At 39.1% G+C, this 25,158-nt stretch overlaps 1 protein-coding gene across 1 annotated transcript in view; it reads right to left on the minus strand.

Annotated features, from left to right (window-relative positions):
* The window catches only part of KDM7A (lysine demethylase 7A), a gene marked incomplete at its 5' end in the record, with an annotated part of 193,591 nt that overhangs the window by 14,115 nt on the left and 154,318 nt on the right, over positions 1-25,158 (minus strand). The window contains 10 exons of the mRNA XM_034637975.1: positions 145-269; positions 1,921-2,130; positions 9,052-9,141; positions 11,388-11,479; positions 14,257-14,363; positions 15,623-15,710; positions 19,169-19,331; positions 20,540-20,726; positions 21,038-21,179; positions 23,003-23,163. Coding sequence (XP_034493866.1) covers positions 145-269; positions 1,921-2,130; positions 9,052-9,141; positions 11,388-11,479; positions 14,257-14,363; positions 15,623-15,710; positions 19,169-19,331; positions 20,540-20,726; positions 21,038-21,179; positions 23,003-23,163 — 1,365 coding nt within the window. The remainder of the gene's footprint in view (positions 1-144; positions 270-1,920; positions 2,131-9,051; positions 9,142-11,387; positions 11,480-14,256; positions 14,364-15,622; positions 15,711-19,168; positions 19,332-20,539; positions 20,727-21,037; positions 21,180-23,002; positions 23,164-25,158) is intronic.

Raw genomic sequence — 25,158 nt, forward strand, 5'->3', positions numbered from 1 at the left:
CCCCTTTAATCTCCAGTTGGAGTGCAGAACTGAGACACTTTCCCCATATCTGAGTCAGATGTGCACTGGTAGGGAGCAGGGATTAAATGAACAGGGGAATCAGTGAAAACTCATCTGTATGACACTTTGATCTACTTTACATACTTAATTATCCTTCCATTTGTCAGCAGTAATCGTAGATCATTATCTCTTGCCCTCCATTCAGGTACTGTGGAAGACGGCTGGAGATGTTTGTTAAATTTTCCATTCAGTTTAGAGCTCAAGATGTCCTTAAAATATAAAAACAGAACTTAACTTACAATCTGCCCTCAGATATTCCTGCCTGACTAAAGAAACCCGGTACAGCGCCGCCTCCCGCCACAGCACTGCCTCCCAAACTGCGTACGGTGTGAGGCTCTGACGCTAAGTGGGTCCTAAAACCAAAGCATGACTATGGTTCATCTTTCTGTACGGCCATTAACAATAAAGCAGAATGTAAACTTTACATCAAGTAAATTCAAAGACATTTCACTCTTGCAGAAAGCTGAAAAGCTGGAGGAGCAGCGCCTTAATGTGCTGGAATTCTCTTTTCCTTGTTCCTTCCCACTGAAGCACTAGCTGCTGGGTCCTTCCTGGTCATCCTACCCTTGACCTAAGCCCTCGTTCTTCACACAAGGAACTGTCAGCAACTCCTAGATCACCAACTGCTAGCCCTGGGGACAAAGGCCACTGTGTGACATAAAAGCACAACAGTTGGTTTTTAAAAAAGAGCATTTCCTTTTTCTGGAAATTTTTCTTTTTTTAAAGATTTTATTTATTTATGTGACAGAGATAGACAGCCAGCGAGAGGGAACACAGCAGGGGAGTGGGAGAGGAAGAAGCAGGCTCCCAGCGGAGGAGCCTGATGTGGGACTCGATCCCGGAACGCCGGGATCACGCCCTGAGCCGAAGGCAGACGCTTAACGACTGCGCTACCCAGGCACCCCATTTTTTTCTTTAATAATAAATAGAACCTTCCATAAGCTAAATCTTCTCCCAGATGGCTATGGGTTAAAGAGGTTCAGAACAACAAAAGCTTAAAACAATATCAATACAATTATTTAAATGTAAAACCTTTAAGTTACCATTTCTATAGAATTTCTTCAAATATTTTAATTCAGAAATAATTCCATCTTATTCATTTTAAATTATTCCTGCCCTTTACTTAAGATGTGAAATGATGGATGATATGTCTTATCACAAACTCACTACCATGTTTTAAAAAGGCCCCGCCCCCTCCCCTTTGTCCATTAAGCCAGCATTTCCCAAATTTGAATGTGTTTATTCTAACAGTTTCCCAGTCCAATAGGTGCCCATGCTGGTACTGCTGGGAGAGGAACAGGCTTTCTGCACCTGCTCTCCCCTCTGTTTCCTCAAAGCTTTGCATCCACTTGACTTCTTCCAGTATCCGTCAGCTCAAACGCCGCCACCCGCGAGGCCCTCTGACGGCCACGGCTAATGTAGCCAACCACAGCCCAGCCCCCTTACTCTCTCTCCCTCTACTGTTTCAGCTTCCTTCATAGTACTTATTATCGGAAATTATTTTAGTGTATGTCTTCTTTCCCATTCTTCCAACCTGAGCTAGAATGGAAGCTACACAATGGCAGAGACTTAAGTTTCACTCACCCTGGTAACTTTCCCAGGGCCTAGAAGAGCACAGGGTTATTTAGTAAACACTCAAGATACATGTCTGCAAAGAAAATGAGATCTACTCAGCCTACTACATTCACGCCTAGAAAGCTGAAGCGTGTTCCCTGTCACGGACGTCAGTACTGTTGGCCCCTACAATGCTAAGCAGAGATTAGCAAACAAACATCACCAGACAATTCTTTTTATCATTCCTTTAAAGAACTTTCAAGAACAACCAAGTCTCTTTCTATAACCATGAAACATCATACTTGCCTCTTCCCATGGACACATCTCTAACCTCCTGAGGACCTCCCTTGTATGGAGCTCTAGGATGTCTAGGTTAGAAGGAGTTCGGACATTATGATCTCGAAGTTTCCTCATCTTTCGTCGGGAATGGTATGGGGAAGTCGCTTCATTTGAGGATCGTGAAACTGGACACACAGTAGGAATTCCCTGAGATTTAACTGGTTTGCCATTTTCCTCCTTTAAAAATTAAATTCAGAGTGTTTTTATTACAAGGGCACATATATACCTGACTCAATAATGGGCTGTAAAAATATTTTAACAAACAAAAACTATTCATATAAATAACAAAGACCAAATAGTAACACTTGTAAGATTCAACATAAGCTTTGCTGAGACCTTTATTCCCCTCTCTCCCCCACATAATATACTGTAAACATGTCTCTTTGATTTTAAATATCATTTTAAAAGCTGGGTAGTATTCCACTGTATAGATATAGCATAACTTATTAACCCAATACTTACTAGTAATTATAGGCTGCTTCCAGTTCTTTCCTATGATGAACATTCTTTCACATATATATTTGCATAAATCAGTAATTGCTTTTTAAATCAAAGCCACCAATCTGTGTAGTTTTAAAAATTAATTCTATAAATGTATCATGAAAAGCAGCGGTATACTCTTCCCCATCCCTGATTCCCATTCTCCAGAGGCAACCACTTGCAAGTTTCCTTTCATTGTAGTGACATAGACATAATTTTATGGCACATATGAGGTAACATGTAACTTACCATTTTAACATTTTTAAGTGTACAGTTCAGCGGCATTAAGGACGTTTCACACTGATACGCAACCACACACCACCATCCACCTCCAGAACTTTTTCATCTTCCCAAACTTAAACTCTGTGCCCATTACACAGTAACTCCCATTCCTCCTTACCACCAGCCCCTGGCAACCTTCCACTTTCTCTCTCTATGAATAGGACTCTTCTAGGGAGCTCATGTAAGTGGAATCACACAATAGTTGCACCTTTGTGACTGGCTTATTTCACTTAATGTAATATCGGAAAGGTCCATCCATGTTGTAGCATGGGTCAGAGTTTGCTTCTTTTTGCAGGCTGAATAATACTCCACTGTATGTCTATTATGTATATACCACTTCTTGTTCATTCGTTCCTCCATCATGGACAATTAGGCTGTTTCTACCTTTTGGCTGCTGTAAATGCTGCTGCTACAGACACATGAGAAAATCCTGCTTTCAATCCTTTTGGGTCTATACTCAGTACCTGCAACTCTTATAGCTGTTTTTGTTGGTGGTGGTAAATTTGCCTCCAAATTTCTAGTATGTTTAAACTGTTATTTCTTGGTTTTCCAGCTTTAATTTTTTTTTTTAAGATTTTATTTTTAAGTAATCTCTATATCCAACGTGGGGCTCAAAACCACAACCCTGAGATCCAGGAGTCACAGGCTCTACTGACTGAGCCGGCCAGGCCCCCTTTCAGCTGCAGACGTCACTGAACTACTACACAAGATGAAGTTTCAGTCCTCGCACACTGCTCCTAAATGTACACATACTTCCTGTTCCTTCAGTAAACTGAACTCGGTAAAAATTATTTACAACCCAGTGCCACGTAATATATTATTACATTTCCTTTCTTTTACATCTTGTCTCAACTCCACAGCTGCTTTGTTTTCTATGTATCTATCACTAGTTGATCCCAAAATTCTTCACTGGGAGAATGCAAACATTCAAACACACTAGGTAATCTATCAACTTTCTATTTTTCTTTGGAGGCATCCCTCCTAGGCAGGAACGCCAGCTAAAGTACAAGACGCCCAGCTAAATCTGAATTTCAGATAAACAACTTCATCCTCCTGATCCAACCTAGAATGGCTGTTCTACAGGCCTGCACAGGTCATCAGAAACCTTTCCTGCCCCACTTGCACTCCACCACTTAAAACTGCACCCCCCCACCACCATCGCTGGCTGTCACTCCGTATCTTTTCCCCCTTCTGTATTTTTCTCCATAGCATTTGTCAATTCCTGAAACATTAAAATATTTATGGCTAGCCTCTTCCTACTCCGCTCCATGAGGGCAGGGCCTCTGTTTTCTTCACTGCTCTCTGCCCATCTGGGTATTCCAAATTTGTTGGAAGAATTCCAGAGCTCCTTTTTTGGCTTATTTTCCCTCTTTTGGAACAGCACCCTCTCTAAGAGTTTCTTGAGAAGGGATTCATGGGAGGTAAATTTTTTGAGATCTTGCCTCTTTGACACCTTTTTTAAAGATTTCATTTATTTATTTGAGAGAGAGAGAGCGCGCAAGCAGGGGGAGCAGAGGCAGAGCGAGAAGCAGGTTCCCTGCTGAGCAAGGAGCCCGCTGTGTGGCTTGATCCCAGGATATACTCTCTTACACGTATTCTAAAATGTAACCACTACGTAGCACAGGTCTCTTCTCACTCACTGTACTGAGCATTCTGTAGGCAAGACGTGCCCCTTCAATTCTAAAACATTTTCTTTGACTATTCCTCTGATTATCTTCTCCTTGTTTTCTATGTTCTCTTTCTGGACTTCCTATTATTTTGATGGTGACTATGTAAAATGACCTTCAAATTTTTCTGTCCTATTTTAGTCTTTTTTTTTTTTAAACTTTGTGAGAGATTTTCCCAACTTTATTTTCCAATGATTTTACTAAATTTTTTAAGACAGAAAGGAGGTTTTTTTTGTTTTTATTAAGATTTTATTTATTTGTCAGGGAGAGAAAGAGCATAAACTGGGGGCAGAGGAGCAGAGGCAGAGGGAGAAGCAGGCTCCCCGCTGAACTAAGAGCCTGATGTGGGGCTCGATCCCAGCACCCCGGGATCATGGCCTGAGCCGAAAGCAGATGCTTAAACGACTGAGCCACCCAGCCTTCCCTATATTTTGTTTCTATATATTTCTAATTTCCAAGAACCCCTTTTCTTTCTTCTCTGAATGTTCCTTTGTTATAGCTGCCTCTTCTTTTTTCATGGAGACAATATTTATGTACTTTTTTCTCTCAAGGATATCAATTATATTTGGGTTTTGAGCTAAAGAACTTATTTATTTCCTTCAAATACTTTTTTTTTTCTTTTTCTCCTTTATTTTTGGTCTTTGTCTTCAAAACTCTTCTTGGCTCTCCATGCATTTTAAAAGAGAAAGCATTAAAAAGCTAATTGGGGGGCGCCTGGGTGGCACAGCGGTTAAGCGTCTGCCTTTGGCTCAGGGCGTGATCCCGGCGTTATGGGATCGAGCCCCACGTCAGGCTCCTCTGCTATGAGCCTGCTTCTTCCTCTCCCACTCCCCCTGCTTGTGTTCTCTCTCTTGCTGGTTGTCTCTATCTCTGTCGAATAAATAAATAAAATCTTTAAAAAAAAAAAAAGCTAATTGGTTTCAAGAAATGGTGGTAAGAGAACTAGATAAACATATGGGAGGAAAATAGTGCCTTAAATTTACCTTATGCTACACACAAAGATTCAAGATTAGCTACGTACCCAAATGTAAAGGCTTCCGGCGGGGGGAGTATCTTCAACCCTTGGGGTGAGCAAAGAATTCTTAGGACACTAAAAAATACTAACTATAAATAAGAATACGAATTTATAGATTGGACTTCTTCAAAATTTAAAAAATTCTGCTCATAAAAAGACACCATTAAGATAATGAAAAGATAGGCCACAGGCTGTGGGTGAATATTCACTATATTCATCATTCATGAATGCGTGCATGCCAAATGACAAAGAACTTGTGTCTAAGATATATAGTGAACTCCTACAAATCAATAAAAACAACATAATTTCTTAAATGGACAAAAACTTCAAACAGGTACCTCATAAGAAAAGATATACAAATAACCAACACACAAAAGGTGCTCAACATCATTAGTCTTTAAGAAAATGCAAATTAACACCACACTGAAATCATATTTCATACTCTCTACAAAAGCAAAAATTAAAGAGATGGAAAACACTGAACCCTAGCAAGAATACAGAACAATGACAACTCCTACACACTGATGGTGACAGTGGCACAACCATTCTGGAAAACTGTGTGGCAGATTCTTATAAAGTGGAAATTCACTTAGGACTTGCTAACTCTACTCCCAGGTACTAATTACCCCCAAAAAATGAAAACATGTATTTGCCACAAAAAGACATACAAGGCTGTTTATAAGTTTTATTCATACCGGCCACATCTGTATATGACCCAAATATCCATCAACAGAAGAAGGGAAAACAAATCACGGTATATTCATTCAATGGAATACCACTCAGCAACAAAAAAAGAATTACTGGCAGATGCAGCAACATGGACAAATCTCAAAAGCATTCTGTTGAAAGAAGCCAGACACAAAAATAGGATACACTGTATGACTGCCTTTATTTGAAATTCAAAAACAGGCAAACTAACCTGCAACGAGAGCCACACAGGTTTGAATGGTGGTAGTTTATGGTAGTCTGACTGACCAGAAAGGCGAACTTTCTGGGGGTGACAAAAATGATTTATAGGTCTCAATGGCAATATTCGTTACACAGGCGTCTGAGTTTCCGTCAAAACTCAAACTGTACTGTTATGATCTGTGCATTTCACTGCATGTAAAAAGAAAAAAGCTAACTGGGAGCTCCGTGTGAGCAGGGCTTTTGTCAACTGCTGGGTTTCACTGCAGGAAGCTGCCTGGGTGGAAACCTCCATTGGAAGGTTCCAAATGGTCACTCTCAGTGGATCATCTTCTTGGCCTGGAAGGTACAGGCCAGGGTGCCGGTGTTTGGAAAGTCAAGTGGAAAAAGAATCATTCACTATGTAGACTATCACTTAATCCTCTTGTTTTCAGTATGGTACCCATGTCCCTCAGCTGGGTTCAGTGTCCCAAAGTCCAGTCTCAAGTTCAATCTCTCAAACAACTAAACCTCTAGAGTTTTCAGCATGTGTTAAGATAGGGATTTGGAGATCAATTCCTTTTTTTTTTTTTTTTTTTTTTTAAGTTTTTTTTNTTATTTATTTATGTGAGAGAGACAGCCAGCGAGAGAGGGAACACAGCAGGGGAGAGGGAGAGGAAGAAGCAGGCTCCTAGCCGAGGAGCCCGATGTGGTACTCGATCCTGGAATGCCGGGATCACGCCCTGAGCTGAAGGCAGTCGCTTTAACGACTGCGCTACCCAGGCGCCCCGATCAATTCGTGTCTTAAACAGACCTATAATTAATCCTGTTCTCAAGCCCACCTCCACTCTTACATTCAGAGGGTCCAAGCATCCCTAATTCCTGGCTTTTTGTTGGTTCTTCTGTACAAGTAAGACCTGCCTCTGGGCTTCTCCCTCTGCCCACACAGATTTTGGCTCTCTCTAGCCTGCTAAATCAGTAATCACTTGTATATTTGCTTTCCAGCTTCCAAAACTGCACTGGAGTTCATCTCTATTATTCTCTTTGTCTTCAGGAATATCTTTTTTATTCTTTTTTTTAAGATTGTATTTATTTATTTGATACAGAAAGAGAGAGCAAGCACAAGCAGGGGGAGCAGCAGGCAGAGAGAGAGAGAGAGAGAAGCATGCTCCCTACTGAGCAAGGAGCCCGATGTGGGGCTCAATCCCAGGACCCTGGGATCATGACCTGAACCAAAGCCAGACGCTTAACCGACTGAGCCACCCAGGTGCCCCAAGAATTATCTTTTTTATTCTTTTACTATCATTTTAGTTCCAACAGGTGAGAGCAGGAAACAGGTATGGCCCATCTACCAAGTTTAATTAGAATCCTCTTATTTATTTTATTAAAGGGAAAATGCTCAATTAAGGGATATGCCATTTAGAAAGCACAAACTAATTTATATTTCCTAACCAGGAGGACAAGAATATAGAATTTTATCTCTGTCCATTAGATAAATGATCATATGAAATCATAAATTATTTGGCAAAACGTGGCTGATACTTTTTCACATACTGAGAACATTTTTTATATTTTTATTGGATTGGCATTTCTATTTCTTCTTTAGTGAAATATGTTTATTTTCTTTGCACATTTTTCTACAGCCATTTTGCTTCCTCTGTACTCTCAACCCTCCAATTAAAAAAAACAACAACAACACATTGTTGGCTACTTTTGCCCAATTATTCTTGCAGGTATAACTCAGCATTTTAAATGTGTAATGTTAATTTAGAATTGACGTACTCTAGAAATGACATTTATTCAACTATTGTTTCACTCCCCTTAGTAAAGATTTATAGTTTTTTTCATACAGACCTACACCTTTCTTATTGAGTTTATTCTTAGTTTTGGTTGTCATATTGAGATTTATATATTTATACATCTACATATATATTTAAGATTATATATGTGACTTTTGATTTAAAAATCTACTGATATGCAATCACTACTACTCTTTAAAAATAGAAAATATTTTTCTGCCATATCTGAACAAAATGAAAATTATATGAAATATTCTATCCAAGGACATTAAACACAGCATTTATTTCTTAGATGTATACCTCCTCCACTCCCCAAACACAGCCCTAATCTGTTAAATTACCAGTTAGCCTCCATTCCTCCACTTAATTTTCTTTCAGTTCAAGCTAGACACTAACAGAACCACCTTACTGAAGAATTATTTTAATTAAAATCTCCTTTAATACCCAGAATAGTTCCTAACTAATAAATTAAAACACCTAATCTCAGATTTGATGGGCTTTTATCAAGGGGTATTTACGTAACCAAGTTGTTCTAATACTTCAGTCAAGGGGGTCTCCTTGCCTCACCCCCAGTGCGAGGCATCCCAGGTTCCAAACCAACTTCACCTGGCTCTATTCACCCCACCTCACATTTTCTCTCTTCCTCTAATTACTTAACACATACTCATCTCTGCACAGCAGAAATGAATGGAATCTGAAGTTTTGTGTATGCTGTATTTCTTATTCTTGGAGTAAGCTGAAGAAACTGAAGTAACTGGTAACTGCTTCCTCATTACTTCATTAGGATACAATACTCTCAATTTCTCTGTAGGACTTTGGAAGCCTGAAAACCTGAGATTCCTTCCAAGATGCAGCTCATTCTATTTCAAAGACTATAAGGGCTTTTGAATGTTTGTAATGTGATGGCAGATCCATTTGCTTCTCAAAGCAGACAGTAACCAGGCATTTAGATGATAGTTTCTACTCTTACCTCTATTGCTCGAATGACTTTTGAAAGTTCTTTAATAAGATGTCCGGGTCTGACATTGTCTGGGATCTCAAAGGCATGTTCAGATACAAGCTATATTTGGATTAACAAAGATAAGACAACCAAAGTTATTCACACTATAACAGATAAAAACTATTTACTAAACAAATTTTGGATTCTCTAGATTTTATAGACATAGCAAAATACTTGTAAGCCAGGTCTCAGAGCTCATGTAGTTGGTACAATACTCTTTAAGGCGATCCTTTATTAACTTACAAAATCCCCTTAGCTTAAGTTAAAGATGGACAGTCTCACAGTGAATTTTGCTTTATACTGAGAAGTAACCCTGTACTCTATCCCTCAAAGCCTCCTGTGATTCTAACTACGACTATAATTAGTAAAGTAATTAAGTCCAACATTTAATTCATAATACATAAGGATTTATAAGTGGGAACACAGGCATAAAAAAATGATCCTATTTCCTATGGGAGGTCTAATTTGGAATAAATTTTTGTAAACTTTTTTCTTTTACTAGGAAAAAGATCCCATCAATAGGAGAGGAATCGGTGAGTTACCATATCTACCCAAATGCAAACTACTGTCATTATTTCTTATGTCTATTTCTAAATACTAACCTTTGTATCTAAGAACATTTTAATTTTTTAGATGCATTTAATATGCTAGTTTTTACTTTTGCTTTACATTTTCTCCTTGGTTTTAGCATAATTTGTTAAAACAAACTAGTAACAACAGTAACAATAAGTGCTAACTGTGCCCCGGTCAAGATTCTATACTGTTAAGCACTTATGAGTGCTCACTCATTAATCCTTTCAACAACACTATGACAGAGAGACTACTATTATTCTCATTTTACAATTGAGGGAATGAAAGCACAGAGGTTGGCTAGTTTATTAGCAGCACAGCTGAGATTTGAATCCAAACATCTGACTCCAGAGTCCATGCTCTTGACCACTAGGCTGAGCTGCTTCTCATGGTAGCACAAGGTGAACAGAGAGTTAAATGCAAACATCATGCTTTTAAAAGAGCACGTCAAATGTCATGATTAACAATACTCATTACTGACAAATTTTACTGTGCATCAGAATCACCTACAAAGTTTGTTAAAAACAGAGGTTCAGATCCTACCACCAATCTATTAAATCAGTATCTCTCAGGGAGGATCCAAGGAGCTTATTTTTTAAAAGATTCTGACAGACACACAGCTCTGAGAACAACTTACCTAAAGCCTTCAGCAGGTAACAAATTATATAGTTTTTGCAACACAGACTTTATTTTGTTATTATCCGGTTATACAGTTCTGTAATCTACTTATGCCTTTACTTGTCATCTAGATGATGATGCCTCTGACACAGGAAGACCTGATTTTTACTTTCCTGAATGCTTCCACAGTGCCTTGCTCTAGTGGGTACATAAGAGCAATGATAATAATGTGAAAGGAGTAAAAAATTACTGGGAGGGTAACCTATTAATAACTGTCTCCAGTATCTCTTAAGAGCAGGATTTTTATTTCAAGTGGACATTCAAAACATTAGTATGGAAACGTATTTTCAGCAGCATACATATCTATCACTTATTAAAGAGTTGCATGTAACGTTCCAGGAGGAAAATAAAGAGAAGCAAGTCCCTGGTCTTTAAGAGCTCATAAACCTAATGAGGGGATAGGACATTACTTTTAAGTCCACTGGCACAAGAAATGTGCTACATAAGCATAAGGGAAGGACACGGACATGCTGACTCCAAATGAGGACCTGGGATGACCTCTTGGAGGTAGGAGGATTCAAATGCAAACATCACATTTATTAGTGAAAATGAAAGCTCCTGCTTGAACCTTGACCTCCCGTTCCCTTCATTTTTATGAAAGTCTAGCAGAGGGAAAGGCATACAGGCTTTGCAGTCAGAGATCAAGCTTTAGCCCAAAGTCCGCCATGAGATCTTGGGCAAGTTATAAAATTCTTTGAACCTCAGCTTCTCCATATGTAAAATGGGGATAACGAAAGCAGATGTGAGCTCAAAGTTATTTATTATTATCCTATATCTACATGTTCATTTCTTAGTCAATACCCTAAATCTACTTGAATTACTTTCTTTTCCAGATTAAAAATTAAAGAAATACTGAAGTACTTTATTTTAATGAATATAAACATACGCCAGCACACTCGTATACACTGTATAATAAAATGGAGGTTGTACCAAAGCATGACTTCCATTCCCTTGACTGCCACCACCCACATGCTGCCAAAGCCGCGTAAGGACTCGTTTCTGATCTTCCCACAGAAACGAAAACAATAACAATTATTTCTCCAAAGAAAATGACTTACTTCTTTCTTCATCCATAACTTTAAAGCAGCATGCAGTGCTTTCACTCCCTGTACTAGGTAAGTTTGAGGCTGGAAACCATCTTCTCTCAGCTCTGTGGGGATGGAAGTGGGGTGGGGAAAGGAGTTAAACTGCCCCGAAGGTAACAGGGTTAGTTTCAGATGCTGAGCAACCAACAACTATCAAACTGTGTAACTTTCAAATTCCCAGAGAGGGAAAAAAGTGAAATAGAAAGAATGAAAAAGAAATGGAATGACATTAAATGTGGTTGTACCGAATGCTCCAAGTAAAAGGAAGCTCACAGACAGCGCTGAGTAAGAGACAAGGCATGGGACAATGTCTGTATGGATCTATTCACACAAACTCTAACAACGGAAACCATTAAACGATTTTATCACATGTGACACAGCTGATAAAACCACAGAAAAGGATTACCACAAAACCAGGATAGGGGTTCTCTTTAGAAGGTAGGGAGGAGGGTGCAATGGGAAAAGATGACTGGATGTTTCAAAGGTACTGGCAAGGCTGAGCCAGCGGTACAGGTGACCCAGGTGAGCCTTATAATTAATACTGAAACTATTAGGACCGTGTGTACATATGCAGTGTGTGGTCTATACAGTCAGCTACAGGTATGGCAGAATTCACGAATGTAAAGGCAAACACCCCCCCAACACACACACACACATCTTCTCTGGGTCTTTAAAAATTATCTGAAACTCACACAAAATATATTAGATACGATCTAAAATAAATTCATGTAAGTCAAAGCAAAAGCAAAAGGTTTCACTTCTGCTAATTCACTTACATACATCCAAAATTAGTTCACTGTTTTATTATTACTGACACTAAACACAGTTAAGTTTCATACAATCTATCCTCATTTAACCCATCATATAAGCTTTATAACAGCCTGAGAGCTAGTAAATAACAGGCCACAATGGGAAGTTAAAAGATCAGGGACAAAAGAGCACAATGTGGCATAACGAGACTACCATCCCTGCTTCCAGGATGAATGCCTAGGATGATGGCAATTGGTACAATGCTCATTTTGCCCTAGCCTTAGTGGGACTGGACTGACTCACTAGTATTGCCAAGTATCCTATCCTGTACTGACCCAGTTGATGAAATAAAAATATTTTAAAACCTGACCTACGAATATCCTTTTATAGTAATCTCTTTGAAGTCGTTAATGTATAGGATCATGTTTTCAATCAGACCTCAATATTTCTGAACTCTTAATGGCCTAAAACAAAGGCTTAATCATTATTCTAAGACTAAGCAGTCTGCTGTTTGTGGCTGGAAGAGGAACAGCAAGATTTTAGCTTTCCGATAAACTCTTAATTTGTTCTAAAAAGTTGATTGATGAACCCCTCTTGGACATTAGGAAAAAGCATCACTTGAGGGGTGGGTCTATGTTAGCGAGGAAAGAAAAGGTGGAAAAAGGCTCTGAACGTTCTGAGTACTGAATTGCCAATCTCTTATCTGGAGGATTCATTAACTGGGTTTTATTTCCAAAACACAAGAACACTGATAAATGTTTTTGTAAGTATTTGTAAGTGTTCCTGTTTTTCTAGGCTTCTACTTGGACAGGAGACTGAAACTTTACTGCCCAGTACTCTACTGGAAACTACATATGGCAATTTTACGTGTGGTCCACTATGAGATTCCCGCAGCCAAGACACCGAGACACACTCACTGAAGATGAGGTGCCTCAGCCTCGCCAGTACCTGAAAACAGAGTGACTCAGGGACTTGGGGTAAGGATGCATTTCTGGAGAGAGAGTGGGCTTGTGGAGAAAGCAGCCAATCCTCTTCACCCATGGGCTCCTTCCTCCATTGTATATATACACCTGTACCATGTCAAGACATTGATCTCCCTACTGCTGCAAGCTGTGCGATGGGGCCCTACTGTTCATTCCAAAGACAGTGAGGATGTTTTCTGTTTTTGTTGTTTGAGGAAAAAATCATAAATGAGTTTTATCATTTAATTCTGTGCATGCTACCCTGGGAAGTAAGTTATTGATTGTGTCTCTTCATTTTACCTTTTCTTCCTCTGCAACTTTAAATGGGAAAAAAAACCCATATGTTTAGAACAGACTTTACTGTTTAATCTGTTTATATCTGTTCTTCTGAGAGTTCATTATAATAGTAGCCTGATTTGCAAACTGACTAGAAAAGTCAGACAACACAGAAACCAGACAAACTCTATTCTCATGGGCACAAGCAAAAGAACAGATAGAAGCAGATGTGACAATCAGTCTCCAACATGACTACTCAAAGATTATTAAATCAAAGATAAAACACCAAAATCTGAAATTCCACATAAAAAAAAGGTAGCTAAGTTTAAATAAAAGAATGTCCCCTCCCCAAAACCATTTTCTTCAACAGACTTGTAGCCTGACCTTTAGCTGGTCTGTACTAACAGGTGCCTTGGACCGGCCAGCATCATAGTCATAATGGGAATGGCCTAGGCACTCCCTGGTTCTCTCAGGACAGGAAAAATTCCCTCAATTTTTTAAAGAAAATGTTTGGGAACACACACGACAGTAACAGCTCCATAGCCTGAACTGTACCCTTGTGAGGGAGGCACTTTTATATGTCTGACAATGTGTTCAGGCTACTAGAGGCCAAGGTGAAATGAACACTTTTCAGTATTACCTGTGCTGTTCTGATGCAGCTCTTCATAGATCTAATTTTTAAGGCTATGGACCAAAGACTGATGTGCTAAAAAGGTTCCTGGCAGGGGGAAACCATGCATTTTAAAAAACAGGGGCAATAGCTACACCATAATGAAAAAGGGCCCCTCTTTCTATCAGTGGCCTTTTGTGAATTTACAAACATCATGCATCATAATGTACAGATTATTATTTACCTTTCAAGGTTTCCAGCAAATTTTTGGCTACAAACCAACATATGGCTTCAAAGAAAGGGAATTTGAAAAGATCTGGTGTTTTTAGCCTTTTCTCCATCTCATAACACCTAAAGAAAATTTGAAGAAATTTAGTATTAATATTAGCATTTCAAAGTTAAACGGAGGCAACCAAATTAAGGAAAATAAAAGGAGCAGGCCACAACATGTAAGATCAATCAAGTAGTGTACCCTAACACCACCACATCTGAACAAGAACAAACTGTAATCTCATCCAGGTGTGACCTTAACAAATCTGACAGTATACTGAAGATTTACACTGGTCTTCCAAAAGATCAGAACCTTGGGATTTACATCGTGGTTTTAGCAGAAGGAATTTTATTTATTTGTTCCTAACAAATAAAACAGTATGTGTAGAAAACAGCTCCCTGTGTTAGCACCACAACACCCACTCAGGGAGTTTTCTTTAGGCTCTTCTAAGCATTCCAGCTCAAGGACACATTTGGTGCTGGTCAAGGTGAGAAGACAGGAACCAGAGCTTGCCACAGTGTTATTCTTCTGTGGGAGTCCTGGCAGCAGTCCCTACAGCCAGTAGTCATCTTTCCCCCAGGGACACTCCAGGTAAAGGAACAAGATTCACATTTGATGGGTGTGGGAGGTGCCCTGGCTTTGAGTTTCATGCCACAATTTCTCACAATACCTCCAAAGACACATAGCTTCCAGGGCTCCCCCTGGGCATGCCAAGTTACAAGAGTCACCACATTCAGGAAAGCCCAAAGATATGGCTTCCGACTAGGTATCTCTAGTTCTCCCAGTCCTGATGCAGTTATCAATCAGAAATCATTTTACCTTAAGCAGTGTAGCCTGTTAACATTCTACTCTCTTTAGGCTACCGGGGGACAGAGTTACCCAAAGGTCAATCTCAGACAGAAGGGAAAACAGCTGTTAATCCTTTACCTGCAGCAAAACTAAAGCAGGTGTTCAGACAGCAATCCTAACTTAGGATTACTTTCCCGTAACACCATGTCGCACCTGAGTCCGACTGGATTTGGTTCATTTCCCTAACTGTAAAAATAGCCAAAGGATAGAGCACACATATTTTTATAAAATTTTGAAATTCAGGGATACATTTAGTGTCAAACTGAATAAATGACGCTTTTTGTTTTTAGGGTTGAAATGCATCAAGGAGTCCTCCTGACAAAATAGTAGGATAATACATTTCGTTTAAAGGTCCTATTCCTAATAACTCCTCAGGGCCTACCTCCATGAGATCGCAATTAAAATATATTGCTGAATTTGTATGAAACTTTAAAAATAATGTCTTATTTAAGAAAAAACAAAAGATCCTTTAAATACTGATGACACAAACCTGAGCTGCATGCCAATGTTAAGGTTGTGCAGAAAGTTCCCCCCAAAAGCCATACAGTCCTGAGATGTGAGCACAGCATGAATCCACCCTGGAACAGTTAAAATATACGTCAGTGAGTTTTCAATATTTAAACCAAACAAATGTGATATCTACCTGTGAAATGAGAAACTCAAAATACCAACATCAGTTTACTTCATACTCCACCAGAGCTAAAGAAGTTAATGCCTATTATAATCTGTAGACACATTCATTCAAGTATTTATTAAATACCTACTATATGCCAGACCCTGTGTGGAGTTTGAGGAAACAAATGCATTGATCCAATCAGACAAAATGACGGTACAGGATAGGTGATGGTTTTTGTGGTTGTTGCTGTTTTAGTTTTTTAGTTTAAAAACACAATCCAACTTCACACTGAAGAGGTTATTCTGAGAGGAGTCAAATGTGGTAAGAGTGAGGTGAGCACGTTTCTGTTAAATGAATGTGGGACTGGCTGAGCGCTTCACTTCTTTAGTGTCACCCTGAAACGAGCAGTGCCCTGAGGCACTAAGCAAGGAGCAGGAGTGGAACTCAACTGGAGACCTGGTGCTAAGAAGAAAAAGGTAGATCACCCACACTTCACTGTGGAGGGCTGTGGGTCCTAAGATACAAATGTTGGCAATTAAAATGATGTCTTATTTTCCCATAAAGATGTTTTCAAAGTTAAGAATCATTTCTAAGAGATGATGTCTTACTTCTGAAAAAATATCCATAGACTGAACATAAAGCCTTCGTATAAATATAAATATATACACGTGTTGGCGTGTAAAACTTAGCTATTAAAATAGACCCCATTTTCTTAATAGTTTTCATCTTTTGCTCCCTCATTGTGCCGTGACGCACATGAGAAGAATTCCGTTAAAGACTGACTTTCAAGTGGTGCCCTTTGTGTGCTCAAGGGCACAAAGCCTCCAGCTGCACCCTGAAATCACAAATGAACAATGTCTGTCACCTACAAATCCTACAGATCAGTAGTTCTCAACAGAGGCAGCACTGCCTGCAAAGGACGTTCTGGAAAGTCTGGAGGACTTTGATTGTCTCAATGATCAAGAGGCTTTAGTGTCATTTCACGAGCCAGAGCCAGGGATGCAACGAGCAGGCCACTCCATATAGTAAGAACCAGTCGTGCATTACTCAGGACTCTCCACTGGGCATTTGCACAGGTACGAAATCTGTCATGAATGGTCTAAGTCTAGAAACTCTAAGTCCATTGTATGTGTAAGCAAAGTATTTTTTGCACAGTTTTGGCCAAAATTTTCCAGGAATACAACTACTCTGTAAATTGAAGGAAACTATAGTTTGTCTGGAAACGTATCAGTTGCCAGCTACCCTGGGAAAAAACAACAGTCCCTACGGCAGTGGTTCTCTAAGCGGGGTCCCCAGACCGGCAGCATCAGCCGGCAGTTGGGAACCTTTAGAAATGCAATTCTCAGCCCTCCCCCCCCCCCCNCCCCCCCCCCCCGCCTCCCAGATATACTGAATCAGCACTGCTGAGGACGAGGGCCAGCAATCCATGTTTTAATACGCCTTCCAGGTGATTCTAATGGTCACTGACATTCGAGAACCATTAATCTACATCAATGCTATAGAATTTGAGTTGCCAATCACACACCCGTATATGGGCAGGCACATTTTGAAATAGTATTTTATTATAAATTGCTTTTTAGTTTCTTCTTTCTATTCTAGTTAGATCATTATATCAATTTCAGGGGAAATAATTGGTATGGGAGGTTATATCATGAATGAATCTGAATTCAAGATTTTGAAGAGAGCATAACAAAATATTTGTTACAAAAGGGAGCCCTGGGAAGAGGATTTAAGGGAGGAGCTGAGCCCACACACAATAAAAACATTGATACTTCTCTAGATTTATAAATTCTGGTGGTTCTAGGCATTTATTCAATACATATTTATTCTTACCCCAGAGGCAAGGCAAGAAAGCAAGGCCTGTGGCAACAGATCCCTGTGAACTCTTCAGCCATTAAGGGCACCAATATCAGAAAAACATAATGCTCAAACCAGTGGCTGGGAGAGTCCACAACCTGCATTCAGTCACATCTCAAAGTGACACACCTGATTCCTATACTTGAGGCTACAGCTAAGGCTGGTATCAGTCCCTTCCCAGGGTCCCTTGAAATATACCCCTGCCTCCAATGTTCCAGGACAGCAGCCCAGATTCTTATAGCAGGCTTGGCCTTTGATGGCAATGTAGAGTCGACCAGTTAAAACTGAAAGCATGTCATCAAAATTTTAAGATTTTGTGCAAAGGACATTACAAAGAACATATAAAGAAAGTGAAAAGATAAGCCCCAGGATAGGAAAGTTACTTGCAAATCATATACCTGGATATGTCTAGATCATATATCTAGTATACAGAATATATCAAGAACACTTACAACTCAACAATAAAAAGACAACCTAATTTGAAAATGGGCAAAGAATCTGAATAGACATTTCTCCAAAGATAGATATACAAATAGCCAATAAGCACAAGAAAAAAGTTCAACATCATTATTCATTAAGGAAATGCATATCAAAACCACAATAAGATACCATTACTTCACATATACTAGAACGGTCAAAATAAAAAAGATAATTACGGTGTTGGTAAAGATGTGGAGAAATCGGAACACGTATACATTGCTGGTGGGAATGTAAAGTGGTGCAACCATATGGAAAAGAGTTTAGCAGTTCCTCAAAAAGTCAAACATCATAAACTCTATGGCCCCACAATTTCACTACTAGGTATATATATAACCAAGAGAAAATGAAAACCACACCTCCACACAAAAACTTCTACACAAGTGTTCAAAGCATCACTATTCATAATAGCCAAAGAGTAGAAACAATCCAGTGTTCATCAACTGATGAATGGATAAACAAAATGCGGTCTATCCATACAGTGGAATATCATTTGGCCATAAAAAGTAAGGAAGCACTGACATGTGATACAACACGGATAAGCCTAGTAAACACTAAGCTAACTAAAAGAAACTAGACACAAAAGGCCACGTATTCCACATATTATACCTGAAATATCCAGAATCGGCAAATCCACAGACAGGAAGTACATGAAGTGGTTGCCAGGGGCTCAGGGGAGGGGGAATGGGGAATGCCTATTAACTGGCAGGGGCTTCTTTTTGAGGTGATGAAATGTTCTGGAAGTGGTATGGGTGCACAACTTTGTTAATCCACCAAAAAACCACTGACTTGTACACTTTGAAAGGGTAAATATTATGGTATATGAATTTTATCTGAATAAAAATTAAAATGAAGGCAAATGACAAAAAACACAATTCCAAAACAGGTCCTGACTACAAGAGAAGCCCTCTAAGGGACAAAGCAGTGAAAAGTCCAAGATCAGAATTATCTCTCAGGCTATGCAAAGCTATTTTCCAACCATGTTAAAGCCAGAGGTTCCATGTAAAGCCAGAGGTTCTAATAGAAAGCCAATTCCATGTGACTGAGGATCAACTATGGGGAGAGGGGATGGGATGAAAGCCTTACCTGTAGGAACAAATAAAGTATGTCCCTGCTTTACCACACATTTGTAGCATTTATCCACCTTATCTCCAAAGAACACCTCACTCTGGGTCACAGATGAACTCCAAGACTCATAGAGTGCCAAGTTTTCATCTGTTGGCTTTATCAAATAGAAAATCTTCTCACCCTAGAAGGAAGTAATCACACTATTTTTGAAAAAAAAAAAAGCCACTCTTAGGATGGCCTACATGGATCAGTTTTCCAATATAATAATCTAAATTGAATCAGATAATCATCAGATTTTTTTAGGCTCAAGAGGACATCTTTCACAAACCTGGTCAGTTAGCTATTGCCCTTAATAAGCATCTTCACAAAAGCTAAAGCTCCCCCTCCAAAAAACGACCAGAGGTCAGTAAAGTAGCTTTGGAGAAACAGTTACGAGAGAGGAGGGTAAACAATCACAAACATCTTAGTGATCTCATTTTCAAGGTATGGAAGCAAATACATGTTAATAGGCCCAGGTCACAGAGTCATCTCTGCAAACGTTGCCCTTGCCCCTAAGATCTATAATATGATTATTTTTTTAAAGACATGTAAATAAACTTCCTTTAATCAACTAACCCTTTGCCTTCTCATAGAGAAGAGGAATAGGAGCTCAAGGACACAGCATAGAATACAGTCCAGAGCACTGCTGAAGCATAGACATTGTATATAGATAAAGATCTGGTTCTAGGCCAGCATGTCCAATAGAACTTTGTGTGATGATGGAAATGTTTTATATCTGTGCTATACAATACACTAGTCGTAAGCCACATGTGGCTACTGAGCACTTGAAATGTGACTAGTGCAAATAAGGAATTGAATTTTAAATTATATTTAATTATAATTACTTAAATTGAGCCACATGTGGCCAGTGGCTACTGTACTGAATAGTGCAATTCTAGATAAAACAAGGTGAATATAAGCTGCCAAGAAGAATTAGTATTTTCATGGGCATTTCTGACTTATTCAACTAGCTGTCCTGGCCTACCCTTAAAATCAGAAGCAAATATTACTGTAATTTTGCTGTAATCAGGTTATCTGATTTAGGGATTAACTGACAGTTGACTAGGGTGAAGAGGAAACAAAGAGACAAAAGGCTACAAGAGACCAATTTATAAGATGGGCACAAAAAAGGGAATCTAAATATAAATTAAAAACTCATGGTGGCCCCTCCATTACGTGAGATTAAAAAAAAAAACACATAATGCTTAAAGATAAAATGCTGGATCCTACTTAAAAAGTACAAAAACTTCCCTCTTAATAAATGTCCATTTACAGCAGATGAATGCATTCCTGGAAAAACAGGACTAAATGTTTCGTCAATAAGAGAACAAAGAAATACCCCAATCTTACCCAGAGGACATGGTACCAAACTGAAGTTCCACCAAAGTCAATGTGGAAATCCGTGTAGCTGTCTTGAACTCCCATTAAGCAATATTTCTGAACAAATGGCTTGGGAAAAACTGAATCATCTGGCCAATAATTTTCCACCCAGGAAAGTTTTCTGGCTATATCAGGGACCTCCACCAATTCAGACATCCTTTAAAAAAATAAACACACGTATACACACATACCCACATCATGCAAATTAAAAGTTCTTAAAGTTTCATCTCCCATCTCAACCCAAACCAAGAAATTAAATGGAACTCTAGGTTAACAACAATACTTAAAAGTTTAAAATTCATCATATTTCTAAATATTCTCTGTGCATGCCAAAGCAAAATGTACAACATTGCTATTACTGGACCACTTCAGAAGTCATAATTAGGTTTCTTACTAAAATAAATTTATCATTTAACTACATTAGGCTAACACTGAGAAGACTAAACGAAAATGTCCAGAACTACTCACTTTGTATCTGAAAATTCAAGGCTGATCACATTTAACACTTTGGGTCTGTTAGGATTTGTGAAGTATGTAACATAATTGTGAAGCGTCATTTTGCTGTCTGCCTGCCTTGCCACATCAATGACATCTATCACTTTGTCACCACCTGCAGAGAAAAATTATAGTCTTATTATTGGGCTTAAGGGTTACAGCAATAGATGCCCTAAACAAAAATATTTTAAAGACTGTATTTACTTAAAGCCAACCATAAAACTGCATAGCCTAGACAAAGATTCTGCCTGTATCCTTACTTTTTAAGTCCAACTGGAACTTTTGAAAAAGGGGGCTGCTTTGGATGGAAAGAATAAAGCAATTAAGACAGAGTTACTAATTAACACAAGTGTGAAAACATAAATGTTTACAAAGTTTTCTACACACTAATGATTTCTCATGTGCAGCTCACACTGACAAAAATGCCTTATACTGGTATGTGTGGACTGTGCCACGTGTTCTGAGTTTCCATGTCCTCATGCATAAAATGAGGGGACTGACTTCATCCTTTCGCTTCTATAACACCTCAGATTCTATCATTTAGAAAAACCAGTCAGTCACTGCGGCATTAGTGAACAACGCAACCATGACAATTTCTGCTTGCTAGGCAGTATCTTCTCTTCTAATATTCTGCTTCAAGAAAAAAATCAGTGGTTAGGAGGCAAAAATCAGTTCATATTAATGCATGTGAAATGAGTTCTCAATTGGGATTAATTTAGAATTTTCCTATAAAACCATGAGATGTCTTTTGTACATCACTGTACTGTCACCCTAGAAAGCATATCCAGTTTTGCAATGTCCTATAGAACAAATGGAATTCAAAATATGGTAACAATACATCAGTCTGAGAGAGAAATCAAATACATGCCATTTTCTCACTTTAGCATAACTTTATATTAACGCACTGCCTTTATAATTAAGAGGCAAAACTGTTCTGTTAACTGGAGCATTTTGCAGTGCTAAAGTAAACTATCCAGGCATTTGAATATTTTTTCCTATACTTGTATTACACTAGCCACTTATTTTACAGTGCTACTGATGCAAACAGGCTCAGGTTAAACCTCAGCCGCATCCCCTAGTTTGTCAAATAATTCAAAAGTAGCTAAATGTGAAGTCATGACATTAAACTCGCTTTCCTCAGTGAAGCAATTACCAATGAAAACCGTCACCCAATGGCTCAATAAAGGGACAAGTTCTCAGACATTTTATACTCAGGAGATAACGCACTGCAGTAAATGTACAGTTCGGAGTCAAGGTCAGGTTGAGATCTAATCCTTAAAAAATCTCTATCTACAGCTGACAAGGAATGTGATCTACATATAGTCAGTTTCATCTATAGATACGAGGATGAGAATGAACAAAATGATTGAAAATGTCAAGAAGACTGCAACAGAGAAACGGTTTCCCCCTTGGTTCTTATGCTCTCCTGGGCCTCCAAACCACACACTGAGTGCGGACACCATGAAGTGGCAATATCATCAAGTCATGAATATAAGAAACGGGCTTGAACATGGTCTCCTCTTTCTTCCAGCCTTTCTCTAGGCACAGAGGTCAATGACGCAGGATCCAGAGATTGAGCTCCTGAATGCTACAGAGTCCTAGAACCAGAGTCATTGCCCAGTGTCTTCCTCCTGGTATCTGCAGTTACGCCTCAGCAACTGTTTCTCCTAAGCAAGTACCAGAAAATTTGATAACAACAACAAAAAAATGGCAGGATGACGCTGAGTAGATAAGAGATCAACGGTTTCATTCTCTTTTTCTGACAGTTGTAGGTTCGCTCAGAAGAAACAGTTTTCGACCTAGGTGATACTGAATTTCACTTCTCCTGACCCAGAAAACTAAACTAGCATCTCCTCACTCAACGTCTAATGTAATTAGAACAAACTACTGCTTCATTCCCTGCATGTTCCCGAGTACTTAAAGGAATCAAGTGCGTACCTACATAACGTTCCACATCCATGACAGAAAAGGTAGGTGGAGGGAGCCTGAGGCCTAGATCATCTAATTTGGGGACCATAATAGGAACTTCAAATCCATGTTTCTCCAGGTATCTTTGTGTCAGCTGGCTGCCGTGCATCTTCACAATCATTTCATCGGCACTGAAGAAAACATAAGAGTAAAATGTCATCTTTGCTGATAAGTTCATCTTAAAAAAATAGTTTGGTAATGGGCTGAATCATATACTATATTATTGTATCAGCAGTTCTCAATCTATCATACCCGATTCTCCTTTCTAGAACAAATGTTTTATCAAGTCCCTTTCACTCTTCTAAAGTAAAAGTCATAGATAATTACTTCAATACATATAATTTGAAAAATACATATGTATTATATTAAATGCCTTCACCAAAACAAGAGAAAAAATTAGTTTATAGCAAAATATATATTTCAACATGTAAATGTTTAGGTAAACTACACTAGGAGAGATAATATAATACTAGGATGATTACAACTTGTAATGTGTGACTGAGTTTAAGAGAAGTAACTAGATTGGAAGCCACCAAACACAAGCTGTGCAGGAAATCAGAAGAGCAAAAGGTAAGGGGGCACATTCGAATAAAAAATTCTAATTGTTGGTGGGAATGCCAGTTGGTACAGCCACTCTGGGAAACAGTGTGGAGGTCCCTTAAAAAGTTAAAAATTGAACTACCCTATGACCCAGCCATTGCACTTACTGGGTATTTACCCCAAAGATACAGACGTAGTGAAGAGAAGGGCCATATGCACCCCAATGTTCACAGCAGCATTGTCCACAATAGGTAAATCGTGGAAGGAACTGAGATGCCCTTCAACAGATGACTGGATTAAAAAGTTGTGGTCCATATATACAATGGAATATTTACTCCGCTATCAGAAAGAACGATTTCTCAACATTTGCTGCAACATGGACGGCACTGGAGGAGATAATGCAAAGTGAAATAAGTCAAGCAGAGAAAGACAATTATCATATGATTTCTCTCATCTATGGAACATAAGAACTAGGAAGATCGGTAGGAGAAGAAAGGGATAAAGAAAGGGGGAGTAATCAGAAGGGGGAATGAAGCATGAGAGACTATGGACTCTGAGAAACAAACTGAGGGCTTCAGAGGGGAGGGGGGTGGGGGAATGGGATAGGCTGGTGATGGGTAGTAAGGAGGGGACGTATTATGGTGCACTGGGTGTTATACGCAACTAATGAATCATCGAACTTTACATCAGAAACCAGGGATGTACTGTACGGTAACTAACATAATATAATTTTAAAAATTTTTAAAAAAAGAATAAAAATTCTTGTCAGGATAAGTGAAACAGAGAAGACTATATCTGGCTACAAAATTCTACACAAATATTTGTTAGACATCTCAAAATCTCATGGACATAGAACAATTCACTGTTGACCTGCACAACGAAGGACGACCAGCTCCCATGGTCCCCATCCATTGAGATAAATGTAGAAAGCGAACTTCCGATTTATCAGTTACAACCAGTATTTCTTAAGTTTCAGTAAGTGGTCACCTTAAGCCACTGAAAAGGGATGCTTAGCCCCAGCTGCCCGCTCCCATGAGTACCCATCATAAGCATCACACTTAAGTGTGGTTTGTCCCTTTCCACTGTCCTCTAACCATAAATCAAAGATCTCTTTTAATGGGGATGTTCTAGATTTTATCTCCCAATTGCTCCCAGAATGCAGCTGTTGCACAAATAAGTACAACACCTGCTTTACAGGTTAAAACACAACAGTTTCCATTTACAGGTTAAAACACAACATTTTCCATTTACACAATCAGAGCTTAACTGTTTTGCTGTCACCTGCAGCCTCGGCACCAAGGAGAAGACAAGAGGTACTGGTTCTCTGAATTACTGGGTTCTGATCTGTCCACCCTCTCAATGAGAAAAGGTCAGTTTGAAGCTCCCCAAAATGAGACAGACTTTTTCTGGATAGTCTTATATTTGAAGGGTTTAGATGTCCTTCATCTGACTCACCAAGTTCTGTACTGCCCTTTAGATTCCCCACAAGCATATACCAGTCTCCCTCCTTCCCCAGCCTCTGAGAATCAAACAACTCAAACTCCAATCTGAGGGAGAATTTTGAATCACCTGTACTCCATGATCTT

This window comes from Ailuropoda melanoleuca, chromosome 1, assembly GCF_002007445.2.
Source record: "Ailuropoda melanoleuca isolate Jingjing chromosome 1, ASM200744v2, whole genome shotgun sequence".
In the NCBI taxonomy this organism is placed as follows: domain Eukaryota; kingdom Metazoa; phylum Chordata; class Mammalia; order Carnivora; family Ursidae; genus Ailuropoda; species Ailuropoda melanoleuca.